Genomic DNA, 25,035 nt, shown 5'->3' with positions numbered 1-25,035 from the left:
ATCAACTGTTGTTGTTTTACTTTGCTGACCAGTTCAGTGTCTGTTGCTCAGTACACCGGTGGTTTCTTTCTTTTTCAGGACATTCCAAATTGTTGTGTTGGCTAAAAACAAGAGTAGCTGTTCAGGGCTATTTAATGTTTAAACAATCAATCTAACAGGACACACCTGGGAACAAGGAACAAGAAACAACTATCAGTTACACGTTCCAATATTTTTGCTCACTTGCAGATTGGGTAGTCGGATACAAAAGGTGCTATGTTCTGTGTCATTTAACACATCTACATATGAATACCAGCTGAAATTCTAAACTCTCTTCTCATATTCATCTTTTGAACTCAAACCCACAATGAGTTCATTCTATAGCAAAAAAAAAAAATGAATTGGCCCTGCTGTTCTAATAGTTTCGGAGGGGACTGTAAAAAATATAGGAGTTAATGCTCATGTATAAATGTATTTCTGAATCCAAATGCATTGACTTATTAAAAAGCCTCTCTCATGGATCTGCTTGAGATGATGTGTGTGCGCAAAGTTAGGAATTAAAAAAATGAAGTCGTATTGATTTGTTTAACACATTTCTTGGTCACTGCATAATTCTGTATCCCTTAATGCCATCATTATTATTCTAAAATAGTAGAAAATAGTAAAAAGAAAGAAAAACTGCTTTTAGCAGCTGTGTCCAAACGTTTGGCTCTGTAGCTTTGTGTAAATGCATGGGTTTGTGCGTGTGTTGTGTTTGCAGGTGTTCAGTAAGATGGGCATTCCTCAGGTGAGGATGCCTGACCTTCCTCCTCCTGAGCAGATGCCTGAGAGCTACCACTCGAAGATCGCTCTGATCGGCTGCGGCCCCGCCAGCATCAGCTGCGCCTCGTTCCTCACCCGTCTCGGTTACAGTAACATCACCATTTTTGAGAAGGAGAAGTATGCCGGTGGACTGAGGTGGGTAAAAAAAAAATTCTGAACTGAGATTCTGCATTCGTAGTCTGTTACCGATCTGGTGCAGAATCGGCATGATCGATATGGAGAATGTTCATAAGGTCAGAATAATTCATGAATGGCCTTCGTAATTGGGAATATTCATCTTTTAAATGCTGAGAAGGAACAGGATTATCAATTACTCTCATGTTCTTCCCGCCAACCATCCTGTTGACGGTTAGTGGAACTCCTGCGCATATCTGTCTCAGATTTAGAGGTTCAGTAGCTGCTGGGAATTACAATGAGGGGCTGTAGTTTGACAGCAATATAAGATTCCAGAGCTCTGAAACATCAAATGGAATAACAGAGGAAAATGTCCTGTGTGCTGAAAGGGATTTCTTTTTTTTGTGTGTGTGTGTGTGTGTGCTCTATTTTTTAATCTTCTACCACTAACATTCTTTTTCTCTCGAGCTTTTCTTTTGCTGCTTCCCTTTTTCGTTCTCCTTATTTCCTTTCCTCTCTTATTTTTTTTTTTTTTTGACTTTCTCATTTTTCCCCAGCTCTTCAGAAATCCCTCAGTTCCGCCTGCCCTATGAGGTGGTGCAGTTTGAGCTGGACTTGATGAAAGACCTGGGAGTGAAGGTAATGAGCAACATCTCACCTCTAACACACCTCTGAATATCTTGTCTCTCTCTTTTCCCTCTTCTCTCTCATGTGCACACACACACACACACACACACACACACACACGAGCACACGCTATCTCTCTCATAGACGTCACCTCACACTTTTGCGTCCTTCTTTCCTCCATTTCCTTTCTTTCTCTCTCCTCCCCACTTTCTCTATCTTTCTTCTTTTCTCCCTTCCTCCCCTCTTTCCTAGTCACATCAGAGGCTACGTAAGGTGACAGGTCTCAGGGAGGATCAGCAGCCCAAATGTCAGCCGCATTAATAAAGAACAATTAAAAGCTGCATTAGGAAGGCAGGCGGCAGTCTGTGCAGGTCTTGGCGCTGGGTTGCTTGTCTGTCTGTTCCCTGAATGCCACTGTGGTGAGAAAGGGCAATCGATAGTCCTCTTCCTCCTGCACACCTGCTCAGCATTCATCTCGCACAGGAAACGCTTTTTCTCTCCAAGTTGCTCAAAGGCAGGCGAGCCGGGACGGGGGCAACCAGATAACAAATTTGCATGCCCGCCATTCCAGTAAAAAGTCAAGGGGAGGGAGAAACAGACCTTCTGCGCTTCAAGGTTGTCTCGTAGTCATATTGACTGGTTTGTAAGGAGTTACAAACATACCCTCTAGTTCCAGACATACAGATATGACCAGATATGCTACTAGCACCTTTATTAGCCTCTGTCTAACCTAAGAAGACCCAGTTTTTATTCTCAATATATGCTGTGCACTGACCCCTTTCTCCATCAGATCGTCTGCGGGAAAGGACTAGGCCAAGATGGAATGACACTTCAGTCACTGAAAGAGCAGGGATACAAAGCTGTCTTCATTGGAATTGGTCAGTCTATCACATTTTTTGCACTACTTCTCTTCTTGAGCTTCTGTCTGCCTACACACACACACACACACACACACACACACACACACACATACACATACACACAAAGTGAGAATAAATGAGTGTGCTGAAAGCAGTTTACAGACCAGGTGGCTCATTCTTGTGCGAATGCCTGCAGATGATTTGCTCCCCAATGGCTCCCCCTCAGAGCTTAGACTCTGCTGGGAACTCCATTCACTCCTCATTGTCCAGCCAGGCTAACCTAACAGCACATACTGGGTTCACCCACTGCTTTTTGCACGCCTGTCAGGTCCCTCTTGTCTGCCCCCCACTGAGCTATTCACTGCTCTCACTTGTTGTCCCAAAGACATCAGGCATCAGGCTTTATTAACAAATCCCAGTAATAACATTCTCTGTGCTGTCTGTGCATACAGGTAGGAGCGAATATGCGGTAGGCCAACAGCCTAACAACTTTTATTTGATCTTTTAGTGACAAATAATAGTTCATAGTAAATAGTAATTGATGAGCAAATGAATACATACATACATAAATACATGCATACATTCTGTAGCCTGCTGTCCGTCAATTAAAAAAGGCTACTGAATGACCACCCTGGACTACATGTTATTGTGAACCTGTCGTGTCAATGCTGGAATCGACGTCAGTCTCAACTTCCCATAGAACATTACGGCCTACAAACATGGCCACTAAGAAGTATACCATCTAGGCTGCATCTGAAATGGCGTACTGTGACAATACCTACTGCATTCAATTTGGTACCTACTGCTCGGTCGTTGATACAGTACGTGCTGATCAGTATATGTGTGTTTATATTTTTTTTAATACAATCCGGACGCACTGCATCCACCACCTTGGCACCATCATGTGACCTACAATTTTAAAAGAGCCGATGTGCTGTCTTCCGCCATTTTCGATTCTGATAGCTCTTCCGCACTAGCCTCATGGGATAGCACAGTGTGTCTTGCTTCCATACTGCAGAGTCTCGGTGGAAGTAGTAGGGTCATCCGGGCATTTCCCGCCTACTGTTTTATGAATACTGAGAATTCATATACTACTCCTTTTGGCGTGCTGCTTTTCGTCTACTGTATAGTAGAGTAGTAGATATTTGGACGCGGCCCTAAACCACCTGCTGCCCGTCACTCTCAAGTTCACCTGATTACTCACACCTGGACTCAAACATACACACACATACACACACACACGTCTATTTATTATTCATGTTTCTCTGGATAATGATCTCATTTCTGTCCTTTGGTTCTGTGATTCTGGTGTGTGCCCTATTAAGTCCGTTTGCTGATCACCTGACCTTGTGCCTGGTTTTGGATTTGTCTCCCTGTTTTTTTTTTTTGTTTTTTTTTTAAATAAAGCCAACACCTGCAAGTGTATCTGTCTCTGCCGCCTGACAACCATTCTCACCACAGCCGTCACACTGACTTTGTAGAGTTTATTAGACACTATGTTTGTAGGCAGTATGTGTTTTTACTGGCCACATGACTTACCATGTTGACATATTAGATATTTTAGATATTCAAGAACAGATAGAATAAAACTGAGAGAATAGATAGAAGGTCCATGCACAATTTCAGTTGGCTTGCTGCTTCTAAACCTAGCAGTGATGTTGATTTGTTAGAAAAACCCAGCATCACAACAAACACTAGCATGCTGCTACTATGTCACTGCTGTATTGCTGTGGTGGTCTGATGGTAGTCCCTGTCCATTGATGCATGACGCACAGCAAGTGATCGGTTTGGTAAGTTGGTAAGGCCACTGATAAATAATAATAAGCAATTCATGAATAATTAGTAGAGTGAATTTGTGTTTTCTGATAAAGAAATAAAATGCAGTAGTATTAGCAGTGCACTTAGTAGTGCACTCAGTCTTTCGGGTTTGTAATTTATAATAAGAGTTTCTTTCTGTATTTCTTATGTTATGTGCTGACCTCAAAATAGCACATTACATAATATATAACCTCTGGCATTCTGAATCAATTTCTGATTACCATATTGGCTATGCCAGTAGAGTCCAGAGTTTAGTTTATATCTGTTATACTGCCTCTGTTTTGTTGCTTGTTTTGTTGGGGTTTTTTTCCATGTTTTTTTTTACTTGCTTTCTCATTAGGCAGAGGAAGTCATCTTGATATCCCACATATCCTCAGATATACAGTATACTTCTTATCCACTAAAATAAACAACTGAGGCTTTTTGTGATGCATTTCAAATGATAACATCTCTAAACTTCCTTCATCACCAGTTTCCTTTAAAAAAATTAAAAAATGAAAAAAATTCGGAAAAAACACTGGCCTGAGCACCTCATGTGTTCATATCCTGGGGGAAACAAAAGCTCACACAATTCACACATAGCAAACATAGCAATGTTCTTACCAGTCCTAGCTAGCCTAGATTTCTATCTAGATTAGCAACGAATCTATCATTATTGTTATTAATGTTATCAGTAAAATAATTAAATAGAGACATGTTTAACTCTGGCAATGAAGAGCATGTTTGCCTTTGCTGTGGCTTGGTGACCTACAAAATGCTCATGGCATCATTTTTTTTAAAAGCAGTTGCATTCTGAATGTGCAAATGCCCATGGAATGAATGTCATATTTTGACAATTGCCACATTTCATCATAGTTCATCATAGTCTCACAGCATTAACTTTATTAGTCCTGACCTGAACCTGAATTTGTACGTTTTTGCACTAGTCACACATATTCCTGCAGATTTGTAATGTTAAGACCATGTTTATCTGTAAATAATTTATACATTACATTGACGACTAATTCAAAACATTAACAAATTATTGAGGTTAATGAGAGGTGTAATTATGCAGTGATTTCTCTTTAAATCTCTATATGAATCCCCTGTAATTCATTGTGTTGAATGAACATTGCTTCTGAACATGACGTATTAATTGTGGTGGGATGTTTATGTGAGCCATATTTGGAATTTTTATTTTTATTTTTTTTAGCAAACTGATGTAAAGGAATTTCAATTTGTGGAGAAAAAGAAAATGCAGAGTGTTAATTGTTAAGCGTTAAAAAGTGCAATTAATTTCTGTGATTTCACACCGGTCTTTTACGAGCTTTTTAAATGTCATTCTCAGACAATGGATTGGCATGCAAATTTCCTCCTGGCAGTAGGCTAAATGGGAGGCTGTTTGAGAGAGGCCGATAAGAGAATTGTTTCTGGGCTATAGGCTTAAGAAGCTGACTCAGAGGTTGAGTTGCTTAAAAGATGGAATTAACCGCTGGGTTGCACTGTAAACTGTAATAAAGTTTTATTTGTGTGGATTTGAACGTAATGGTCTGTGCCTGCTGGACTTTTTTTTTTTTGCCATGAATTTGCTTCCATTTGATTAAAGGTGTTATGACATGTTTTTTATTTTTATTTTATTATCTTCCCTGAGGTGTAATTATAATATTAGTAAAGTTTTTTGCACATAAAACCTAAAAAAATAAATAATTTATTAGCTTTTTCCTCCTTGTCTCTGACCTTCCAGCTTAAACGATCAGTTTGTGTGTCCTTTACCTTTAAGACTTCAATGTAACCACCCACTGCTATGATTAGCTAACATCTTTACCTATGAATTAATTATGAATGTCCCCTGCCATAACACAAGCACCAACGGTGTGATGATGTAAAAGTAGGTGTCGGTGTCTTGCTTTAGGGGCAGTCATATGCAAATTTATTTCCCTATGTAATGTCACCAATCCCGCCACATCCAAACGAGCTGTTTTTGGGGCTTGGTTAAATAAATGCATTTTTTTTTTGTACTGAGAAGGACGTATTAAACTATGAACCTTGCAGGACGTCTTAATGGTACATTAATGACCGCTTATATGTCAAAAGATCAAGGAAAAAATAGATTTTTGCATCATCAACTTGTTTTTTTTATCCTTCATTTATACTCTTGAGGCAATACATGTCATTTTTAACACGTACAAAATGGCATTGTGCCAAAATAAAATTGTGCCAAGATGTGTATTCTCTTTTGTTTTATTAATATATAAATTAATAAATAAAATAATTGCGCATGGCGCAAGGCCCCTTTCCAGCACCTTCACGCTAACTGTTCCTCAGTGGTGGAATGCACTTCCAATCTCAATCCGGACCGCAGAATCTCTCACCATCTTCAAAAAACAGCTAAAGACCCACCTCTTCCATGAACACCTAACCAACTCATAATAAAAAAAAAAAAAAAAAAATTGCACTTACACCTCTACTCTGCACTTTGCTTCTTCTGGAATTCAATTAATGGATCTTGTATGGTAGCACTGCTTGTATTGTTCTCTGCTTGATATATTGCTTTGCTTGTATTTTTCTCATTTGTAAGTCGCTTTGGATAAAAGCGTCTGCTAAGTGAATAAATGTAAATGTAAATGTAAATAAATCTATAAGCACCCAATTACAAAAAGCAGTTCGGTGCAGTGCTGCTCAGAAAATCAGTACCCAGGGTTAATAGCATATATACAGTATTTCAGGCATTTGCATGCATAATAAAAATGAGCAGGGGCAGTACAGCACACATCATTTTATTTATATTTTTATATAAATGAAATATGGGAAGTAAGGCGAAAAAATATTAACAACATTGTGGAGTGGAAATGGGAAGATGAGTCGATCTGTACACAAAGGCACATGAAAAGCAAGGTTATATCGAGTATGTCAAAGTTTCAAATGTTAGAAATGTTTTAAACAAATGTCAGATATTATAATTATGAAAGCATGGTTATTCAAAAACCGGGACAATCAATAGCTGCTCAGGGCTTTCCATGGTCATTACTTACTCTTTCAAATTAGTCAATAGATTTTACATTTCATAAGGCTATATGATTTTGCCTCAAAAACCTGTCTTGAACGTCTTTGAAATCTTTCTTTAAAGGAGACAGCCGAGAGTCACAGTCATTTTTGTATTTATCAAAAAGCACAAATTGTGTGACTTTGATTAACTCCTATACAAAAGGGAGGAAAGGCCATTATCTGAGTGTGTTCTCTTTGGGAATGCCCTTCTTTACGATAGACAAGGTTAATGAATATGTCAGAAAGAGGGCATTTATTGCCTGTGAGGTCTTTATTTATGTTAAATCTTAATGCACTTCGTGTGACTTTGCATTATTTGACACAGTGGCCTTGGTTGCTTGTTCTTCTCTGTGCAATTCATAAGGGTGAGAGGAGTCAGGGAATGCTCAGTGGCTGACAGTAGCTTAGATCCCCCTGTTCCATTTCTCTCTCACTGATGCTCGCTGATAATGCATGATTAAGGATGGAGGGCCTGCACAGTAGTGAAGCATTCCCAACAGATGATTTATTGTTTTTGATTTTTCATAAAGAAAGAGGCCATTTCGCATGCCTACTGCAGCGTGGCTCCATGCAGGAGTCAGTGCAAAGCGGAACGCCATGCAGCTCAGGACAAATGGAGACACATTACGTTCAAAAAGAGCTGTCACACACAGGCACGCTTTTGTTCAATTCTGCTTTGTCAAGGCATGCTGCCTAGGTTCCCTCTGTTGTTATTTATTTATTTATTTTCCCCCCTTGAATTTTTTTTTTTTTTTTTTGGTACCTGGCAGGGAACGCTAATGGATAGCAGTATGCAGTATCCTACCTGTCAGCACAGGATGAAATGACTGGAAAGGTTAATGTGCCATAACTTCTGGATTCTTCTGCACTAGCATAAAGAGTGTGCTCAGAGGAAGTCAGCCATGATGAAGTTGCAGATGCTTTTGTTTGTTCATGTTACTCATGCGCCGCTGGCCATTTTATATGTATGAGAATGTGTTAGAAGTTTTTCTGCACAGCTTCTTTCAGAGGAAGTGTGCTATCGAGTATACACAACATGTAAAGAGAGAACTCTGTCACGCCTGAAGTATAATTGTACATAAGCATGCTCCTATCAATATTGAGTACTATAAATATGGCTCGAACTGTTCTGTAGTTTGAAACTGATCAACTCAAAATCACTGACTGGTATATCTGTTATTTTACAATCATTTTTAACATCGAGAAGTTTCTAGCTTATTAACAGGTCATTCGTTTATATGCGCACTGTAGCATTCTTTTCACTGTTGCATTTGTAGTTCATTTACACAGCAGTAAGAATTCTCAGCAATATTACTCATATATATGGCCCATGATTGACATATGCTGTAGATTCTATCTTAGACATTTTCTATGGAAGTTGTCCAGTATACATCACCTCTAGCAGGGTTGGCAGACTGATTAGGTAGTTGATAAATGATACTCCTTGGGAACAGAAACGCAGGCTTTTCTTGGTGCGACTAACTTCGAAACACTCGCTAATTACTGTGTTATTGATGATGGCAAAGGTGTGATTTTGTCTTGATGAAATGTGGCTACCTAATTACTGTATGATTTAATGACTAGTTTCATGCATAATGAGTGTAACTTTCTTAATCATGGGGTATGCATTAATCTCTTGAAAAGCATCCTGGCCATGTCCTCCAAGCCAAAAAAATGGCTAAATTAGGAATGTGAACCTAACAAGATCAGCGTGAGGGAGGATTCATCATGCTAACGTGCCACACGCCTCCATGATGTGCACGAAATTGGGCGAAAAGTGTCCGAGTGGAGAATTAGAGACAATAAAATCCATTAAAGCATGTTGTAATGCAGAACTTTGCCAGGGCATTTCCTTGAAATCAAATTAACGCCGAAGTGTATGCAGAAAAAAAAAACTAATTGATTTTGACAGGAGAGACTTCTCTCTTTCCTCTCTCAATCACTTAATAGCTCGATATGCCGAGTTCCTGCTTTTTGTCCAGGTAAAAAAAGCATCTCCTGCAGTTCTCATCTTTCTACGCTAGAAAATTTTGATTCCTTGCAAAAGACTTTGTAATCAGGTTTGGAATGAATTTGTATTAGATAATAATCTGTATTTGCTGCTTTTAAAACACCTCTTAAATAAATCTTTTTTTGCCCAAGATTGAGCCTTATTAACATCTGTTTCTTTTGAACGGAAGTGATAATGACAGATTATGACAAATCAGAAGCTTTCTGAAACTTGTATTTAAATATTGCTTACTTCTAGACCACAAGGATAATGACAAGGTAGTGTGATGAGGTTAATGACAGTATACAGAGCAGAGTAGATCTTTGAAGCAGAACGAGTGGCACAGGGATTTCTGATACTGTGTGTGAGTGTGAGTGACAGAGGAAGGCAACCTGCTTTCTCTGTGAACAGAGGAATGAAAACATACAGGGGCTGAACATAGGGGAAAAGGAGCATCGGAAGCAAGCTGTACTTAAGCCAAAAGAGTAAAGTGAGAAAACGAAGGGAGTTCTCATGATGGGAGTTGAAAAAACGGGGAGCATGCATTCTCTACAGCAATGAGCATGAAGGTTTATCTGTACACATGAATATGTTTTAATTTTTAACAAAGAATATTATGATTGTAGTGGAAGCAGACAGTTTAATCGTTTAGTAAGTTCATTATTTTTTTTGCTCATATGAAATATATATATATATATATATATATATATATATATATATATATATATATATATTTTATTACAGCTGCTATTTGTGTTTTTACTACAGGTCTACCTCAAGGTAACAGGCACAAAATGTTTGAAGGCCTCACCATGGAGCAGGGATTTTATACCTCCAAGGATTTTCTCCCACTAGTTGCCAAGGCCAGCAAACTAGGTAAAGAACCACAGAAAATAGTTTGCTGAAAACTTTTACCTATTACCTTCTTAATGTCCCTGTTTTGCAAAGTGTATTAAATGAGGCTTTTTTTCCCCCTGTGCTGAATGTTCTTGAAATTTTTGGAAGGGCCTTTTAAAATCCTGTAGCCTGACAGAATGCTTGAATGAGTGAAAACATGTGTAGTATAAAGCATCTATGAAAAGGGCCAAGATAGCGAGTAAAAGAATACCAACTATGAGCTGCTGTACAATACTATGCAGGCTTACTCCAATTAAGTGACTTGCCATGGCCAGCTTCACTGACATTTCTGTTTACAAATATGTGTTCTTCTAAGACATGCACCTACAATGTGTATCTGTGATTCAAGTGTAAGGCATATTTCAAGTGATATTCAATATGAATATGCATCTATCAATCAGTACGTTTACAGTGTAAAACCGGATAGTTCATTTAACTAAAAAAAATTGAGGAAACTAATTACCTCAAAAATTTTTTATGTTGATAGATCAATTTATTTAAGCCAAATACACTTAAATATAACAAAAATTAATTTTAAAAGTTTGAGTTAAATTTTTGTTATATTTAAGTGTATTTGGCTTAAAGAAATTGATTTATCAACTTAAAAATTTTGAGGTAATTAGTTTCCTCAATTTTTTTGAGTTAAATGAACTATCCGGTTTTACAGTGTACATAGACAACAATAATCCGATATTAACCTGATTAAGAGGATACTCTGATGAAGAAACTACCATGTAAACAGCGATTATTGATGACCTTAATCCGACTAAAGTCATACTCGAAGTAAACACAGATTGAATTAAGACGTGGAGTATTCCTATTTTAGTCGCATTGCTGACGTGCATTATAGACATGTACACACCTTACTCACACTATTAACGTCGTGTGGGAGTTTTCACCTCATTTTGTGACAGGACACATACACACACGGCAGTGCTCAACCATTTGACAGCAAACGAGAGCACGGTTGCGTCCAAAACCGATTACTTATCTGCTATATAGTAGGATAAATGCATGCATATAGTAGGCGAAATACATGTATCTCAGCTACTATATAGTAGGTAAGTTCGCGGTTTGGGACGCAGCCCATGGCTTCAAGCAGTCGTCTATTTACACGTATAGCATGACAAATAATTAACTGCACTTGAAGCGTTCGTAAAATAAAAGAAACACCCAAAACTGTATACGGTACCATAACGAAGACCAACTGTATGTTGATATGTGAAATTCTGGAGGGAATGACGGACGGCGTGGCGCGGTGACGTAATGACGTGTGTCTTTAATCGATCTATGTTCTATAACATGTAAAACCTGAACATAAAAGGAATATTCTAAAAGTGACTCATGTAAACACCTTAATCACAATATTGTCTTACTCAGAATAAGGTCAATAATTAGATTATTGTTGTCCATGTAAACGTAGTCAGTGATGGATGGATAAAACCATACATGTGTGTCTTGGATATGTAGACATAATCGGGGTATATTATACTGTATGTATACTGTATTTGCTATGTGTGTGTGTGTGTGTGTGTGTGAATGGGTGAATGAGAAACAGTGTAAAGGGCTTTGTAGAACCGCTAAGATTAAAAGGCTCTAGATAAGTGCAGACCATTTACTGTATGTGCACAAACATAAGCAAAAAAAAGAAGGATGTTCTATGTGCATTTATATGATTAAATAAGCGATACCATCCCGGCCTGTGCGTTAAGGATCCTTTTACATCTTTTTGTGAGAATGCAGAAAGGCCTGAGCAGATCACTGTTTCAGTAGTGTGCGTTATCACATGTTGAAATCAGCTGCATTCAGTAGAATGGCTAGTCATCTCAATCAAAGACTGGGAAAAAAAGGTGCAGGCTATGAAATAACAGATATAAGGACATTTCCCAGAAAAGGAGACATGGCTGTCACTGCAGCAGAATAATTTGATAGGGACGTACTGTGTCTGAGGACTCCAAGATGCAATTTTAAACAGTTAAGTGGGGAATGGTTCAGAGACAGAAATCACGTTTTTCTCCCTTTACTCACTCCCCGGCTTGTTTTCTCTCATTTTCTTGTCCATTCTGGGGATTAGGGATGTGCAGCTGCCGCTCAGCGCTGCCTCGGCTCAATGGCTCTGTGATTGTCCTGGGCGCAGGAGACACCGCCTTTGACTGTGCCACCTCTGCCCTGCGCTGTGGCGCACGCCGGGTCTATGTGGTGTTCAGACGTGGCTTCACCAACATCCGTGCAGTCCCTGAAGAGGTGAGGCGATAAGTAGACGAGAGAGAGTGAGACAGAAAGTGATTTCAGGTTGCAGAAAGACAAAAAGAGGAAAAGTCAACAGCAAGCAGGAGCATATTAATATTTGGGCTTGTGAAGGGAGCCTCGCACGGGGGGGTTTATTAAGACATTCGTGAGAATGTCCTCACCCCCTTCTCTCTGGCCCACTGACACTTCTCTTAAGCCTCTTTCCTCATTTATTCTAGAGACTTGTCTTTGATTTTAGGGGAGATTACTGTCAAAATCTTTCTTTGCCAGAATGAGGAGAGAGAGGCATGTTTTTGCTCTATACTAGTATCTTTGGAAATGCTGTCAGTTGGCTAACGGACTGCATTACCATCTTTATTTAGGGTTGGCTTTGAGAGAGACGTGTCACAGGGGAAAAGCGAAAAAGCACACTAATTTTTTTTTCAATAATAATTTGCTGTGCTTATGGAACAAATGTGGAGGTGCACTATGACACTTCTTACTTCTATTAGAAAAAGAGAACTTAGTTCTCAGTACTTTGACAGACATCGTTAATGAAAAGATATTTTTTGTGTCACTGAATTATAATATTCCATCTTTAGTTGCGTGTTTGTGGTACAAGCTAGTAGAAGATGATATAGAGTTAATATTAAAGGTAATACGTTAAATGAAGATGTCTATTCCTAACTCTCCAGAGTTTATGTTTTTCACGTATTGTGTTATCTTCTCACCGCCTACATCACGTCGCCATGAAAATGATAGAAATAACTTATACTGAGAAAGGTAAGGTCATTATTCACATCTGTTTTCAGCCAGCTGCAGCTATGCTGCTTCCATCACCCTGAACTAATTAAGCTTGTTTATAAGGTATATTGGCTTAGAACACTTGTAGGTGTAAGAAATTCTTACAAAAAAGAAAGGAAAAAAAAATCACTTCAGGTTATGTCAATTATGTGTGTTGATGTGAGCTGAGGTAATTTATGCAGAGACTGTTAAATGGAAAAATTACAGACATCTCTGCATGGCTACTTTTCTTTTTAGACTCAAATTACTGTAGGTGCAGCTCCAATTCAAGAAACCCTTTTTGTTAGTTGGTTTCCATTAATATAAAACCAAGTTTCAGGCTAGTTCAGTAAAGATCTTATTTTGTTTCCCCACATTTATTAATATTTTTTGTTGTTGTTTATAGAAATCCTCTTTGTTTTCTCATGAACAGAATAATCAGCTATTTCTTTGGCATAAAAAAAAGTGTTTTGTTAGAATGATTTTGCCAACTGGGCCACAGGCTCGCACAATTTCCAAGCTGTTCTCCATATCGCTACATTGCATGTCTTTTCACAATGTCCAAACGAAACGTCGTGTTCACTAAAATGGCGCTCGGTGTAGTTGTTAACTGTTGAGTCTACTCTGCCGTGTACGCAGATGGAACTGGCTAAGGAAGAGAAGTGTGAATTCCTGCCTTTCCTGTCACCAAGAGAGGTTATACTGAAGAAGGGCCTTGTGCACGCCGTGGAGTTCTGCCGTACGGAGCAAACCGAGACGGGCAAATGGGTCGAGGACCATGAGCAGATCGTACGTCTCAAAGCTGACTTCATCATCAGTGCTTTCGGCTCTGTGCTGAATGACCATAAAGGTAAAATGTCTGTCTTATTACAGGATAGTCTTATCTACAATGCTGCCGTCATATATGATAAGTAGGCACATGGCATAACCATGCACATGGCATATTACAGACATAATATGGCTGTAATGTACCGTGTACAGTTTGTTACCCCAAATTCACGTCTGGTTGTGTCACTGGAGCAGTGCGTTGCAGCAATCTGTTCGCTACTGGGGCGGCTGTGGCTCAGGTGGTAGAGTGGGTTGTCCACTAATCGTAGGGTTGGCGGTTTGATTCCTGGTCCACATGACTCCACATACTGAAGTGTCCTTGGGTAAGACACTGAACCCCAATTTGCTCCCGATGGAAAGTTAACGTCTAGTATGGCAGCTCTGCTACCGTGTGTGTGAATGGGTGAATGATACACAGTATAAAGTGCTTTGGATCCACTTTGGATCCAAGGTTAAAAAAGCGCTATATAAGTGCAGACCATTTACATGCTTGGTTTTGCATATGCTAGCACGTCTAATTTTTATCAAGAAAACACCCAACTGTTCAACCATGTCAATGAAATATGAGAGGTAGGGACAGCCGAACACGCATCAATAACATTTCTTTTCCTTTTTTTTCAACTGAAGTCTTCTGTTTTTTTTTCATTTGAATTTTTGTTGGGCACTATTGTATATCACATGCACGGTTTCAATATCACAAAAACCTTCCATTTTACTAGGGGTGTGTACACTTTTAATATCCACTGTAGTATGATTAACTGTGCCAATGTAAGGAATTAATGCACGCCTGCCAGCCAATCAGAAAGGAGCATCTGCCTTGGCCACAGTATGTGTGTATACATTACATGATGATATCTTGTGTCTTACGTCACATGAAGCATTCTTACTTTGTGGTCATCTGTAGATTTCATGATACCTTTAGGGCCTCATTAGAATTTAAATAAACCCATCAGCCTCATAAGTGTCTGCCATGTTTAAACAGGCACAGCCATATTGCCAATGTTGTTTTACTGCTCTATTCATTTTAATTAGACTGAATAAGGTTGGCTGTACCTGTGTTCTCTGATTAAATGATGGAATGGGCAAGCGTACACATAAACAGGTGTCCCACTGTCATCAATAGCGTGTTTGTATTCATGGAAATTAGTGAATCTGGAAAAGCAGGACTTAGTTAAAACTGAAATTGAGGTGCTAATGTGACAGTCCTAGAGCTTTTTTTTTTCTCCTGTGGCATTTCATGTTTTCAAGGTTCAAACGCAGCCTTTCACTAAAGTTTAAACTAAACAGTGCCTGAGACATCTTGGGTTTATTTGGCACAAATTTTCTGAATTTTCGTCTAGCTTTGCTGATGGCAGCGTAGTGATGGATGGCCCTGAATGAGTTTTATATGCTGGTAAATGGAGAGCTGCTTAAAACACAGTGTGAAGAAGGGATTAGCATTGATGTACATGCAGACAGCCCTCCCGGAGCAAACACAAGCCATTATAGGGCAGTTACACCTGGAATTATTCATGGAGGATCTCACTAACGTGATCACACAGACAGGCAACAACATTCGCATCAGTAGAAGAGAACAGTGCTGTGTAAAACTGTCTTCATTATATAGTTTTGCCAAGTTTTAACAGAGCTTTGTTTAATAATCTAGAAGACATCTTTAACCTGTTTACCAATCTTGCACTTTGTATTATTTATTAATTCTCTGAATGAGCACATTACCTAGACCAGGTCTTTGCATTATTCCGAATTTGCTCTGTGATCATGAAATGCTCTGTAACACAAATGCTCTTCCTAACCAGGGAGAATTTTATTAACATTATCATTTGATGAGTCCTCACTTCAGTAAGCAGCAACTTTTATGATCATCTGTGTGCTGTTGTGTACAACATGTTCTCCACCACCGACCGTGCAGAACTTCCTTCCTGACACATTTGTGAAGTTTGCTAATGAGATTACACCGATAAAGGGCACACCTGCTATAATTTTCAATTAGGGTCACACAAAATAAACAGGGAGTAATGTCACAGGGGGATAGCGCTGTCCAGAGTTGACCGGAGATGACATGCCTCAGTAATGAGATTCATGCTACACAGAGAAGCCCAAGCTTTACACAACTGGTTAGCCAGCAAAGCCATTACCCTGCTTTCTAAAGCAGCACAAATATGCTTATACATATCTCTACTACTTAAGTAAGCATAAACTGTGCATGCCTTACATGATTTGATAATTAGCCATGGCTGGGAAGTACATATTTATTCAGCCAGATCATCAAAATGTAATGAATATGGGTAGCAATGTAAAATGACTGTAGTGTAGTGTTCACTCGTTCTGCTCTTTTCTCCACGGCTAGTCAGCCACATAGCTGGATAAATTTAATTCTTGCTTCTTTCTTCCTTAAACATTTGTCTAGAATATTGCAGATTTTTTTTTATACAGCGAGTAAAGCCATACACTGTGTTTCTCAGAAGATGACAAAAATGATTATTGTGCTATTATATATAATATATTTTCTATTTATATTCTTTTTTCGAATACCTTAGTAATTTTGGTTTGTGTATTTCACTGTACTTTTTTCTGAACTAGTTAGCATTTCTAGTATGTTTCTTTTGGGTTTTTACTAAAGTAGCATACTTCCAGCTCCTTCTAAAATCTTTATAACAAATCAGTTATATAGAAAGAGATTGAAATTTCTAACAGGACTTTGTTTTGTCCATACAGAGTATTACACCCAATATACTTGGAGTTCCATCGTCTGGCCTTAGTTGTCAGGTTGAGCTGCCCAGAAATGCTGAGAGGTTATCTTTTTTCTCTCTCAGCAGTCTGTGTTCTTTCCTTTAAAAAATATGAATTACTTACCCACTCAAGTATCTCATCGGATGGGTATGGGAGGCGCAGCAGAGAGCCGCTTCCGGAATAGCTGACACGGCTGGAAAAACTAGCTAGTAATCTGCTGGGTTGGCCCACTGGAGTGAGCAGATGATTAGATCCCTTGCCACATTTAACTTTTTTTTCCGCAGGAAAGAATGGGGGTTGGATTATGATGGAGTAACTCGTACCAGGGATATGTCACTCGAGCCAAGGCACCACCTCCACTCAGCCAGCCAAATACTGTATCTGCATATACGCTTTCCATTAATCACCACACTTTAATAGCAGACCGTGTCACTGGCCACTCATCACACTGATTCCTGTGTAGTTAGGTTCTGGTAGAGGGTCCTGAGCATATTGCTTTGTTTTGTGACATTTCTGCTACACTGTTTGTACATTTTTCTGTCCGTATGTGCATTTTGGATATTATTATACACCGCAAGACAGGGTTCACATTGTATGTCCAGAAAACTTTAACCTGTAGGCTATATAGGACTATATAGGCTATTGTAGGCTATATAAGTTTATCCCTTCTATGGTTGCTTTGTCCTCCTGTTGAGGGCTTTTTACACAGCATCTCCTTCTATTCCATCCAACATTGATCACTCTGGTTAATGGGGCCTGGCAGTCTGCATCTGCCACTGAGGAGTATGTCCATGGGGTGTGCGTGTGTGTGTTTGTGTGTGTGTTTGTGCATCTGAGAGAAGAGAGAGAGCAAGAGAGATAAAAACTACCTTACTTAAGCCCCTTTTAATAGTAAGAGAAGCCTGCCACACCACTCCTCTCCCTTAGAGAACAGCACTGAGGATAAGACAGAGAAAGAAAAACAAACTCCCTGTGGGGTGTGTGTGTGTGCGTGTGCGTGTGTGTGTATGTGTGTGGCAGGGTGTGGTGGGGCGACTGCGGGGGTGGGGGGGGGAGGGTGTATACGTGTGTAATCATGTTACTGTGTCTATGTGAAGAGATCATTTTCTAGCACTATAGGAAGTGATTATAAGGGAAGAATAGAATCTGTAGCATTATGGGCCTTATTTCACCCATTACAGTAAAGTGTGTGTCCTGACTGACCCAGCTGAAGAGTAGATCAAGTCTTTGGTTGAATTGACATATTAAGTGCTACTCTGCTTTATTTCGCTGATACTAAAAATGTAAGAACCACCATCCTATTACGAGCATCTTCTTAAAATTCCAGTATTTTGTGCGTATATGTATATATATATATATATATATATATATATATATATATATATATATATATGTATATATTTCCCCCCAGTTTTTAATAATTCTAATCACATGCAATAAATCTTGTTCAATGCATAGATCTATATTTAAAAGTGTCCTCATTGATGTATGCACACTATCATCCATGCTGAAAAGCATTGACTCCAGAAGATGAATTGTGTAGGTATGCATGGAAGGAGCTGGGGTCATTTTATAATGTAGAGCAGTTTGACAGAGTATCTCCTTGTGAACGTTGCTAGCGGTGAATGAAATGCATCAGGAGATGTTACATTAACCTAGCCGAAAGAAAGGGGCGCAGCAGATGAAAAAAGCACCCTGCTTGTCATTTGTCTTGTCAGAGACTTCATATTAGTCTCACTGTAGTTTCCAGTCTATCAAGCTCTGCTTCTTCTGGGCTTCTACCTCTCATATTCTGTTGGGTTTTTTTCACTGTTTCACTCCACCTGGTTTTCCTCTCATGAATGTGCATTACTTTGGTATCGTTCCTCTCTTTCCAGTGAAAGAGGCCATGGCTCCCATCAGGTTAAACAGATGGGGGCTTCCTGAGCTGAACGTGGAGAGCATGCAGTGCAGTGAGCCATGGGTGTTTGCCGGGGGCGACGTAACCGGCTTCGCCAACACCTCTGTGGAGTCAGTCAACGATGGCAAGCAGGCCTCCTGGCACATCCACAAATACTTACAGGTGCCCTGCACCACACACACTGCACACTGCACACACACACACACTCGTATGCTATTTCTTACTCACACACACACACATCTCGAGCTACTCTTGCTATAGTACATATAGCAGATATAGGCACATGTTCATGACTACCTAACACACATATAACCATACACACTCATCCAAACACTTGTGCTAAGACCCAAGCAGATGTTCCCCTTATTAAGATCCTGTTAAAATTGAAAGCCAATGAAGAAGTAGGATTTGGAGAGCTGATTAATTATGAAGACGAGGGCTTTCTGCGTACTCTGTGCGAGAGATGTGGTGCTTCTGAATACTGATATGAGTCTCTCCATATTATTATTTTTATGACTAATCAGACTTAATAGATGTATTGCACTGAAACATTCATTTTCAGCATTGTAAAAGACAGCACAATGGTGATTCTGTAGCATAATGCCATGCGCTTTTCTCGAAGTGGGAATTACCAATCCATGCATTATTATTTTCTTAAACTACACCTTTAAGGCTTTGGCAATGGAAGCATATTTGGATTAATAGCAGCAAGAGAGAGAGAGGCTGAGAGAGCACTTAGCTTTGTCTTAGCTGAGTCGTCCAAGGCTAGGCCCCACAGAGAGGCTTACCAGAGCCCAAATGCCCCCTCCCTCCCCAACCTCTATTTACTGGCTCATATCCAAACTCTGAAAAGCATGAAACCCCCCCACAAAGCATTAAAACCCTCTTACCCGACTCTCACCCTCATAAAGCATGCAAGTCTTAAATAAAAACACTAATCTTAAAAGTTAGGTTCTACTAATGAGACAACACTGGTAATATGTATTGGTAACACACTTTTGCTATATACAGAATTGAAAATTATATACAATTAGTGCACTGTAAAAAAATAAAATAAAATTGAATATGCAGTCAGTCAGTTTGTGGAGGACGAATAGGTCCTTGAGGGAGGGAAGCTGAAGATTGGAAGAAGACTAGGCAAGGTTTTTCCAGTCTTTACATGTCCAGGTTTGGAGAATCTGTACCCACTATAAATTATAGACTATAGACCCAATTTGGTCACTATAGGTCTGATGTGGTCTTCTGCTATTGTAGCCCATCTGCCTTACGGTTCAGTGCGTTGTGTGCTCTGAGATGCTTTTCTGCACACCACGGTTGTAAAAATGTGTTATTTGAATTACTGTATACTTCCTGTGAGCTCAAACCAATCTAGCCATTCTCCTCTGACCTCTTTCATCAACAAGGCTTTTCTTCCTGCAGCGCTGCACTAACTGGACGGTTTGTGTATGTGTGTGTGTGTGTGTGTATGTGTTTCACACCATTCAAAACATTCAAAATTCTGCAAACTGTTGTATATAAAATCCCTGGAGATCAGCATTTTCTGAAATACTCAAACCAGCCCATCTGGCACAAACAACCATGCTACGGTCAAAGTAATTGAGATCACATTTTCCCCATTCTGATATATGATGTGAACACTGACTAAAGCTCTTGACCTGTATTTGTGTGATTTTATGCATTGCGCTGCAGCTACATACAGTGCATCCGGAAAGTATTCACAGCGCTTCATTTTTCCCAAATTTTGTTATGTTACAGCCTTATTCCAAAATGGATTAAATTCATTATTTTCCCTAAAATTCTACAAACAATACCCCATAATGACAACTTGAAAGAAGTTTGTTTGAAATTGTTGCAAATGTATTAAGAATAAAATAAAAAAAAAACAAGCACATGTACATAAGTATTCACAGACTTTGCTCAATACTTTGTTGAAGCACCTTTGTCACCAATTACAGCCTCAAGTCTTTTTGAGTATGATGCTACAAGCTTGGCACACCTATTTTTGGGCAGTTTCTCGCATTCTTCTTTGCAGGACCTCTCAAGCTCCTCCAGGTTGGATGGGGAGCGTCGGTGCACAGCCATTTTCAGATCTCTCCAGAGATGTTCAATCAGGTTCAAGTCTAGGCTCTGGCTGGGCCACTCAAGGACATTCACAGAGTTGTCCTGTAGCCACTTCTTTGTTATCTTGGCTGTGTCCTTAGGGTCATTGTCCTGTTGGAAGATGAGCCTTCGCCCCAGTCTGAGGTCCAGAGCTCTCTGGAGCAGGTTTTCATCAAGGATGTCTCTGTACATTGCTGCATTCATCTTTCCCTCGATCCTGACTAGTCCCCCGGTTCCTGCTGCTGAAAAACATCCCCACAGCATGATTCTTCCACCACCATGCTTCACTGTAGGGATGGTATTGGCCAGGTGATGAGTGGTGCCTGGTTTCCTCCAGACATGATGCTTGCCATTCAGGCCAAAGAGTTCAATCTTTGTCTTGGTCTTGGTCTGAGAGTCCTTCAGGTGCCTTTTGGCAAACTCCAGGCGGGCTGTCATGTGCCTTTTACTGAGGAGTGGCTTCCGTCTGGCCACTCTACCATACAGGCCTGATTGGTGGAGTGCTGCAGAGATGGTTGTTCTTCTGGAAGTTTCCCCTCTCTCCACAGAGACACGCTGGAGCTCTGTCAGAGTGACCATCGGGTTTTTGGTCACCTCCCCGACTAAGGCCCTTCTCCCCCGATCGCTCAGTTTGGCCGGGCGGCCAGCTCTAGGAAGAGTCCTGGTGGTTCCAAACTTCTTCCATTTATGGATGATGGAGGCCACTGCACTCATTGGGACCTTCAATGCTGCAGAAATGTTTCTGTACCCTACCCCAGATCTGTGCCTTGATAAAATCCTGTCTCGGAGGTCTACAGACAATTCCTTGGACTTCATGGCTTGGTTTGTGCTCTGACATGCATTGTTAACTGTGGGACCTTATATAGACAGGTGTGGGCCTTTCCAAATCATGTTCAATCAACTGAATTTACCACAGGTGGACTCCAGTCAAGTTGTAGAAACATCTTGAGGATGATCAGTGGAAACAGGATGCATCTGAGCTCAATTTTGAGTGTCATGGCAAAGGCTGTGAATACTTATGTACATGTGCTTTTTTTGTTTTTTATTTTTAATAAATTTGCAAAGATTTCAAACAAACTTCTTGCATGTTGTCATTACGGGGTATTGTTTGAAGAATTTTGAGGAAAATAATGAATTTAATCCATTTTGGAATAAGGCTGTAACATAACAAAATGTGGAAAAAGTGAAGCGCTGTGAATACTTTCCGGATGCATTGTAATTGGTTAATTGCATGGATGAGCAGGCATGCAGTTGTTCATAATACAGTGGTCTGTGAGTGTATATAAACATACATATCCTTCTTCCATTCTTGTATATAACTAAAAAAAAAAGACTGTGAAATACTCAAGTCACAAGAAGTAAAGTACATTAAGCTAAATGCAAATCATCTGCACTTATCTTCTTCTCTCCTATCGGAGACCTCATCCACAGATGAAACTTGGGAACACAACCTAATGTCCCCTGTAGTCTCTTAGATGTGGGGGTTGGGCGGCCAATCGGCAGGTTTGTCTCCTGCAGGTCCCTGAACCCTTCCTCAAGCTCCCATTTGGCAAAACTGAAGTGCAGCACTCGCCCCATTAGCATGGTTCATTCAGGGGTTAATTATGCGAATGCTGCTTTGGTCAGAGCAAGGCAGAGATAACTGTTTATTTGCGGATGAAATTACCACTTGTAGCGGGAAGGGAAAGACAGCAAGATTGCTTTTTTTATACAGTAATGGACTAGAGGTAGAAGAAATGAATTGAGCACTTTGTGAAAAGGTGCACAGATTAATGTTAGAAATACTCAGATCAGCTGCACTCTCTGACCTGCTGCTTTTTTTTCTTTCGTGTTTTTTTTTTTTTTTTTTTTACAGTAATTTCTGCTGTCACTGAGTGATGTATACACTCTCTTAGCAGCACCTCTGAGTAAAAACAGTGCATATACAAGCTTTTTATTTTTTTATTTTTCATAGGTCCCATATAAGATTTTCAGTAACACTTTTAATTTAAGGTTTGGTACTGATCTATTTATAAGCAAGTGATATGTAGTTTAATCATTCAATAATTCAATTTGCTTCTAACACATTTTCAAACATTAGTAAGTACATTCATGAGTATAACCTAGCAGTTTGAATGAAAAGAAATACTTGAAATGTTGACAGATGATCAACTCCAGTCCTAGGGATTCACTGCCTTGCAAAAAAATACACGCTTTCCTCTGCTCTAAACACACCTGATCCAGCTCACAAAGAGCTCCTCAGCTCATTATGAAGATGTTGAGGAGTGTTGAGAGCAGAGGGCAGCAAACAGGGCACAGCAAACAGTGCACAGCAGTGGCTCCCTAATATTCTGGTTGAGGTCGGCTGGTCTAAAAAGTCATTTATTAATAAATAAATAAATAAATAAATAAATGAATAACATGAAATGAGGAAACTTTTATTAAAGTCTTTCAAACTGGTTGTTAATTATAGGTATGTTATGTAAAAATGTGTTTTAATTAGATTTATGTTAATGGTTTGAATGAATTCTGAATCTTTAATTAGTAAACTGCGTATTACTAATATATGTATATCGTATATTACCGACCCTTTAATTAAAGCAAACTTCTTTTTTTTCACATTAATATTAGATGCTAATTATTGTGACATCTTTAATTTACAAATCATAGCAATTAGAGTGATTTTCTGCCAAAGATCTATACAGAAAATAAAAATTTGTCTACACAACTGCTTGACATCTGCAGTCTCTTGTCAGTGTTTGTGTTTTTGTTTTTTTTTTCCTCTTGAAGCGTTGGGGGAACTATGGAGACTTATATGCGTCGTATTTGTTCTGTGTTTGATGTGGCCTCTGTGGAGTATGGAGTGCTGTCATGTTTGCATGCTCCTTCTCTTTCCGCGTGACACCCCGTTGTTCATTATACAACCACAACATCATTACAAAAGCAGTGTTAAGTGCTTGATAAACACAAGGCTAATTAAAGCTAGAACTGATGTCTAACTGTGGTTTGCTTCCTTTGTGCCACAGTGGGCCTCGATAAACAGTGCACCCAAAAGCAGCCCACAGTCTCCTCCACCCTATCTGCTGGCCTGTTGTTGCTGTACACACGCATGTGTGTGCTAGAATGTAAAGTAGAATAACCTTCAGCAATCTGCATCCACACAGATAGCGAGCATCCTTGTGGGATTTAAAGCTTTGTTCACGAGAAAAATTAGTCAATATCAAGTCCACAGTGGAGAGAAAACGCTTGGATGCAAACCCTAAAATGTAGATGTTTCTTTTTGTAGGCCATCCATGGGCAAACGGTTAGCAGTGAGCCACGACTGCCTCTCTTCTACTCGCCCATCGACACCGTGGACATCAGCGTGGAAGTGTGTGGGATCAAATTCCCAAACCCATTTGGCCTGGCCAGTGCTCCACCCACCACCAGCGCTACAATGATACGCAGAGCCTTTGAGCAAGGCTGGGGCTTTGCCCTCACCAAGACCTTCTCTCTTGACAAGGTACCCATCTTAGAGCCTCAACTTAAAACATTAACTTTACTTGAAAAAAACCAAAGACCGTTTCAGATTAAAAATGCATTTATGCTTGGTTATGTTTGCAGCCAGTTCATGTTCTGGTTGGAGAGCATCGCTAAAGCCATTTAATCAGCCATTGTACATTCACCCAATTCACTATATGAATATTTTTATGTTTGTTTGTCAGCTTCACGATCATCCTGCAAAAATTATATCAGCCAACAATATTCACACAAATGCACAAAATGAATAATTAAGTGAATTGTTGAATTCTAAAGTAACTAAAATGTTTTTGATAACATTCTATGAAGCCCATATTCACAAATCATTATAACTGTCCTTATAATTGTTTTTGAGTTGGTTATGATTCTTTATAAGCATTTTTAATAAACTATAATAATGTCCTATAACGACTTCATTCCTTCACAGCTTGTAACCATACGCCACTATATATTATAATACCATGTGCTCTACTGCGCAACCTTTAGAACCAGTGCATAATTATAAAGCCATTGTAGTAATATTATATAATATTATATTAATGTAATATTTAATATTTATATGTAATATTTTATCATTGAACAATTATAAACATTTAAAATGTGATCTTTGAGTCCTTCAGTTATAGATAATGATATATTCAAATATTTCTCATTATAGTTTGTCACAATTTATTTATAAAAGTTATTGAATTTTTTTTTTTTTTTGGGTAATGTAATATGGAAATACTTGATTCCAGATTTGTTTTTGCAGAAACCTTGAACATCCAAACCCCCCCCCCCCCCAAAAAAAAACCCACTACAAAAATGCTGGGTGTTTCGTACTAAAATATCCCAAA

General features: G+C 39.3%; 1 protein-coding gene across 2 annotated transcripts in view; it reads left to right on the top strand.

The window, feature by feature from the left end:
- Window positions 1–25,035, top strand: part of dpyda.1 (dihydropyrimidine dehydrogenase a, tandem duplicate 1) — a 152,168-nt gene that overhangs the window by 55,555 nt on the left and 71,578 nt on the right. For both annotated transcript variants that reach the window (XM_053630367.1, XM_053630375.1), the window contains 8 exons: window positions 740–936; window positions 1,473–1,554; window positions 2,333–2,420; window positions 10,003–10,110; window positions 12,206–12,375; window positions 13,783–13,993; window positions 18,579–18,763; window positions 23,967–24,182. In XM_053630367.1, the coding sequence (XP_053486342.1) occupies window positions 740–936; window positions 1,473–1,554; window positions 2,333–2,420; window positions 10,003–10,110; window positions 12,206–12,375; window positions 13,783–13,993; window positions 18,579–18,763; window positions 23,967–24,182 (1,257 nt within the window). The remainder of the gene's footprint in view (window positions 1–739; window positions 937–1,472; window positions 1,555–2,332; window positions 2,421–10,002; window positions 10,111–12,205; window positions 12,376–13,782; window positions 13,994–18,578; window positions 18,764–23,966; window positions 24,183–25,035) is intronic.

This window comes from Ictalurus furcatus, chromosome 1 (assembly GCF_023375685.1).
Source record: "Ictalurus furcatus strain D&B chromosome 1, Billie_1.0, whole genome shotgun sequence".
Taxonomy (NCBI): Eukaryota; Metazoa; Chordata; class Actinopteri; order Siluriformes; family Ictaluridae; genus Ictalurus; species Ictalurus furcatus.
This window is presented reverse-complemented; position numbering and strand designations above follow the sequence as displayed.